Source organism: Fusarium falciforme, chromosome 7, assembly GCF_026873545.1.
Source record: "Fusarium falciforme chromosome 7, complete sequence".
Taxonomy (NCBI): domain Eukaryota; kingdom Fungi; phylum Ascomycota; class Sordariomycetes; order Hypocreales; family Nectriaceae; genus Fusarium; species Fusarium falciforme.
This window is the reverse complement of record NC_070550.1, coordinates 2,496,782-2,502,346: the sequence shown is the minus strand read 5'-3', so window position 1 is coordinate 2,502,346 and position 5,565 is coordinate 2,496,782. Positions and strand designations below refer to the sequence as shown.

General features: G+C 49.8%; 2 protein-coding genes across 2 annotated transcripts; one reads left to right on the top strand and one right to left on the bottom strand.

The window, feature by feature from the left end:
* Positions 1-2,534: 2,534 nt before the first annotated feature.
* Positions 2,535-3,173, top strand: NCS54_00940300 (Hypothetical protein; the record flags this gene model as incomplete). Its single annotated transcript, XM_053154753.1, has 1 exon — positions 2,535-3,173. The coding sequence occupies one exon, from the start codon at positions 2,535-2,537 to the stop codon at positions 3,171-3,173; it is 639 nt and encodes a 212-aa protein (XP_053010728.1).
* Positions 3,174-3,765: 592 nt separating this feature from the next.
* Positions 3,766-4,935, bottom strand: NCS54_00940200 (1-alkyl-2-acetylglycerophosphocholine esterase; the record flags this gene model as incomplete). Its single annotated transcript, XM_053154752.1, has 2 exons — positions 3,766-4,335; positions 4,399-4,935. 2 exons carry the CDS (start codon positions 4,933-4,935, stop codon positions 3,766-3,768), a joined length of 1,107 nt encoding a protein of 368 aa, XP_053010727.1.
* Between the last annotated feature and the right edge of the window lie 630 nt (positions 4,936-5,565).

Below are 5,565 nucleotides of genomic sequence, written 5' to 3'. Positions count from 1 at the left end.
ACAAGTCTGCCTTTTCGCTGTAAGGGCCAGGGCAGGCTTCTCGACGTGGGGGATGCAGATGGCGCGTGTCGCAGCCATTGTTGAGTTGGTCTGCACAGATACCTGTAGGCCCGCATTGCTCCTGTATGCTAAATTGCTGTAAATTCTTAGGAGCTACAGAAAGGCTTGTGGGAGTGGTAGAGAACATGCAGATGGGCGGCGTTGGGTGGATGTTGGATTGAAGGATGAGTTCATTAACCAGCAGCTGAAGAGACGCGTTGCGTGCCTGAGGCAACACGTTGGGACTATATCCTTGTCGATAGTAAGTCACCGTGATCGAATACCAGGCTTCACTTATTGTTTTACCTTCTCATTTACTGAAAACATGGCTGGTGTTAAGATCTAGAACCGGACTGAGTTAGACGAGTTATTGCTGGAGCGTGTGGCTGTTCTTGGCCACCTCGGTCGGACACCTCAAGATCACCAAGACCATAGACGCCACTCAACACAGACCACAACCCAAGTCTCGCGCCAGGGTTCCACGTGATGCGACTGAGTGAGCTTCTTTGTTCTCATTTCATAGCTTGATCAAGTCCGCGTGGCCTCATTTCTCCTCTTTCCTTTTCTTCTTCTCTCCAGTCTTACTCTTCTCTTCCTGACGGTGAAACTCATCAGCTCCCCAGTTTCCTTAAACCCACAAGCACTACAGCCAGATTTGCATACCTGCAGCCTGTCTACTCACTCGAGGTTCTAAATTGGATCCCTATTTCTGCTTTTATCCATCTCATCTCAATCTTTGACATTTTTCACAACTCCCGTGACTGGTTGTGTCGCCGGGAATCTTGCGTATCCCCAGACTTGCTTCCATCTTGGCTTCAACTTGCAGTTATGGCCAGGCATTCTCCTGAAAAACCAAGATCCCGTCGTTCTAGGGTTGGGGCATCTCGCGGCTACTACTTAGGTTCAATGCGCAAACCATTGTCACCTATACCTAGACCCTCCACCAGACCCCCTCGGCGTCGTGCTCAGCGAAACAAAGTCAAAGCTACACACCATGTCCCTCGCTATTTGAAACTCTCCTCATTGAGCTCATATCCTGAACGCACCGACAAGTCAACTGGTTCCCGTTCTCAGAGAGCCAATGCCAGCACCACTACTGGACAAGGCCGCCATGTTCCACAGTACGCCTATGTAATTCCCCTCCCTCGACCATCCCATCCACAGGATGCAACTACACTTCAGCCGGAAGTCCCATCCAAGAGACCACATCCCATGAGCTTACACAACGATGATCGCCATGAGTCTAGGCCCCCACAGAAGTGCCATTGCGGTCGTGGCGATGACGTTCCTGGGCTCTTCAAGTGGGCCTCGCCCAAGGTCCTGTCCGTTCCTTTGCCTTCTGGCGGGTCCCTCCCTAGCATTCTCAGAGAATCTGAGCTTCTAGGAACCGTTTCAGACAAAGCTCAAAAGAGTCCATGCCGCTCAACCCTGCCCGTCGTACCCTGGTCTCTCGCTGAAAGCTCTCATGAAAAACACAAGCCTGGTATGTCTGTTAGGTCCATGGGCCGCACTAAGTCTCTTTTCAAGAGTCGCGACGATGCTGTGGCACCGAGCGAGAAACTGGATAGGCAAAAATGGCAAGCATACGAACCAATTCCACGCAGGATCATCAGTACGAAACGCGGTCTCTTCGATGGGGCTCCCAGACACCAACACGCCTCCGAACTAAGCAATACATCTTCCAACAAAGAAAATTCGCTCCAGAACCCCAAAACAGTCTCAGCTCGGATCCTGCGCCTTTGGCTCTTCCTTTTCGCCTGTCTTTTCGGTGCCTTCATCGGCAGCATGGTCCTCCACAGCCATCTAGCCCCAGAGTTTCCTGCAGCCAAGTGGGAGCTAACAGATCACGAATCTTTGCATTGCTCTGGCGATAAGATCAAGACTTGTTCCTGGTAAAAGACTCATACGCAGCAAGGACCTAAGCCCGGTATGCTCCGAGTTTGAAAGACTGCCTCCTTGTCACGAGAATGTTCTCATCCAGATACGCTACATGGTACCCGGTCGAGTTGCAATCTTAGGGCTTTCGTCCTTCTTTTTGGGTGTAGAGGGCCTGGGAAATGTATTGGGAAGTTGAAAATGTTTTTCCTGGCGTGATGTCGAGTTCAGGAAGCCTGGATCATTTGATTGACGAGTTTGGATCTGGTGTAGTCTCGTGTGATTGTTTTGTTGGTCGTTCAATGAATTTTGTTGTTCATCATTGCAATTCAAGATTGTTCGCGCAACATCGTGTTCAAACTATGCAGCAAGTGTGGCTCAGGGTTTTGTTCTGACTTGGTCCTGGAACCCCTTTGACTGTTAGAAAACGAACCACGGTATTCTCACTGTTTCCCCATTGCTTCCAAGTATAAGATCATTCTTCGGTCTCTGTGGTCAACTGCTTCTTTACCTACACCGTAACAGCTGTCATTCCATCCCAATCACTGCTTATCTCGCATCAACGTGTCAGACTTGACTGCTAGATTCAGCAACGCCAATCCCCAAGCACACTGGACACCATGGTTAGCCAGCCAATCTGCAATGGCAGTGGAAAGCATGTCATGCTTTATCAGCAACTGTCTCTCGAGGAAAGTGTCATCCAAGATAATGACGGTATGACCAGCATGATAGCTGACCTCCCAGACAGCATAGACAGCGCAGACACAGAGACACAACGGCAGGCTCCTAAAGCCAACTCGCAGTCGCCTGAGGTGGCGGCCATTGTCTCTGCTATCACAACTGCATATGCCAACGGTCAGCTCACTAGAAAGGATATGCTGGAAATGCTTAGCGGCCAACTTGAGGCACGATGGCAGACGATTCGCGAGTATGATCAAGATTGGCGTGAGAGATCTCGAAACCGGAACGCGGCCTGGATGTCCACCTCTGAATGGGTCACAAGTTCCGAATGGACGACACCTTTCAAAGAGTCTGACAGCACCGAAATAGACTTCCTACGAGCAGTAGTCGGCGAGAGGAATTATCTCAGATTCAGAAGAGACGAGCAAAATCTCGCTCTCTCCGAGTGGCTGGTTGATCCAAATGGATGCGCATCGACCTGTCTGATCAGAGGTGAAGAGACGGTTCTCAAACGGCACAAATTGTTTCGAGACTTACTGGACAAGATGATTTATGGTCTGGTTTGCATTGCACGATGAAAGGCGAGACACGTCCTTCGAGGCGCTGTGAGGTAGAAGACGACAAGAAGAAGGAGAATTTAAACACCATTCACTACCTCGATGAGCATTGGCAGACATTATTATCAATCCATTGCAGTGATATGATATTGATCTATACATAATAAGACATGAGAGCCCAAGGACAAAGTTGGGCCAGATATTCGACCTTGGTCGTTCAGCTTAGGTAGTTTTATGGATGTATTGCGTGTGTTATGGCTGGGATTCTAAATGCTAGGCAGCCTGGTTCAAGTTGTTTTGGAAGCAGGTAGCTATTAGATGACCAAAGCTCCTTCCTGTTCACACTCACCTGTTGTGGTTTGGCTCCGCGTTTAGGAGTGAGGGGTTCGCACTGTGTCGCAAAGTCTCTGTTATGGGGGAAGGTCCGTGACAAAATTCGGGTCAGCTTCCTGCCGTGCCGGAGTGCTGGCCGGAAACCAGCCTGACTCCGGTCGGTTTGATGTGTTTGATATTTTTCTCTACACCAATACTCTATGCTAAGTGACTGCCAGATCTCCTTAAATATGTAGCTGTGGCCAAGATTGTTGACATGAGCACGAGTGTCAATGCTCGTCTAGCGACAGGCCCTCTTGAGATCCCTCTCTACCACCACAGCCTCTTCAACCTTGTCCTCAAGCTGGCAAAGAGGTCGTGCCTTTCCGTTGAAGAGAAAGCTCGTCACCGCCCCAAGAATATCATCTGTAATGCTAGCGATCCTCTTGCCATCAATGGTTCCGATTGCCCTCTCCAAACCAGGTGCAGTAAAGTCCAGCAACGATAGAACCAGTGGCAGGTCTACAAAGGACATGTGCGCGGTCCCATTGATGGTGAGGAACATCTTTGCGGCGTCGACTTTGCCCATGATTCCTTTAAAGTATGACGCTGCTTCCTCTGTGCTATCGGCACCAACCACAAAGAGTGGTGTATCGAGGCCGGCTTCGCTGACAGATCCGTACAGTTTCCCGTCCAGATCAAGACCGCCAAGAACACGGTCATCGTTGAGAGCGACTTGAGCCGAGGTTGCACCTCCAAGAGAGTGGCCGTAGACAAATATCTTGCTCGTGTCAAACCCGTCGAGGATGCCCCCTAGACTAGACGGCTCCAGAATTTGATCAATAAGGAAAGATATATCTTCGCTTCGAACCTGTCCATCACATAATTGTTAGTCGGAGGCAACAACGAAAGGAACTGGACTACCTGCTTTTACGCCCTTCTCAGCCACTTCGTCATTTATGTCGTTTGGATTTGCTCCATACACGACTGTGCCGTCGGGAAACTCGACAATAGTACCGTCATAAGGATGATCGACTGTGATGACCACGTTCCCTTGGCTGGCCAGCGACTGTGCTTGGGCGCTAGAAAGCAGCCTGATGCTACTAAAACCAGGAGAGAATATGGCAATAGGAAGAGGTGCCCGCTTCTTCGTGGATGCCTTGCAGAATTCAAGCTCTAACCCCTCAAAGGTCGTGTTGGGAAGTCCCAGTGTTTTGGCTGTGCCCCCGCGAGTTCTTGGCGGCATATAGTCGATCTTTTCGCTTTGGCATTTCTCCTGATCTTTTTGAGTAGGTATAAAAAGCGACGTCAAAATTCGTCGCTTGTGTCGACTGTCTTCAGGAGCATACGGATCCCATCGAGACTCGTCAGTGAGTTCCACGACTTTGTGTGAGACAGACCAGGGGCCCGAGGGTCCTGAGACCACGATAGCTTGCGCTATGTTAAAGAAAAGAAACAAAAAGGCCAACATGGTGAAGTAAGAATGTCTGCTGCTGCAAGACTGCCCTTGTAGCTCCCCAGAGCACTCAAGGCAGAGGGACCTCATCTATATACATTCCTGCGACTCACTGACTCGGTAGCTACGGCCTTGGCGAGACTTTCGAATAAGCACTCACCTGACATTTTTAGGAATCGAAACACGGGCCAGTGGTGCTTACGTTGGATCTTTATAGGGGGCTCGCGTAATCTCGCATAACATCGTATTCCCTACAGGCGCGCACGCGTTTCTTTTTCAGTCAAGCATTCGCATCCTTCGCCTTTAGGCCAGACAGCAGGAATTCAAGTCGTTCATGAGGCTCAAACAGGGTATTGGACCTGGACTTGAGTCTCTCACAGCTATGTTACAGTTCGACTTGAAGTTCCATTCAACGTAACGGTCATCCATCAAACAGGATTCCTATGCGAAAGAGCATAAATATTTGCATGGCATCCTTGGCCAGGAGCGAGACTGAGTCTACGCTTTGTCGCAGGGTTACACTCAAGGCAGACAAGGGGTCGTCGTTATACGAGAGCTTTCAGCCCACGTGAATCATTCGCCCCGCTTCATGGTGGATTTGATCTCAGCTGGTGCTCATACCACTGTCGGAGATATGAATCAATG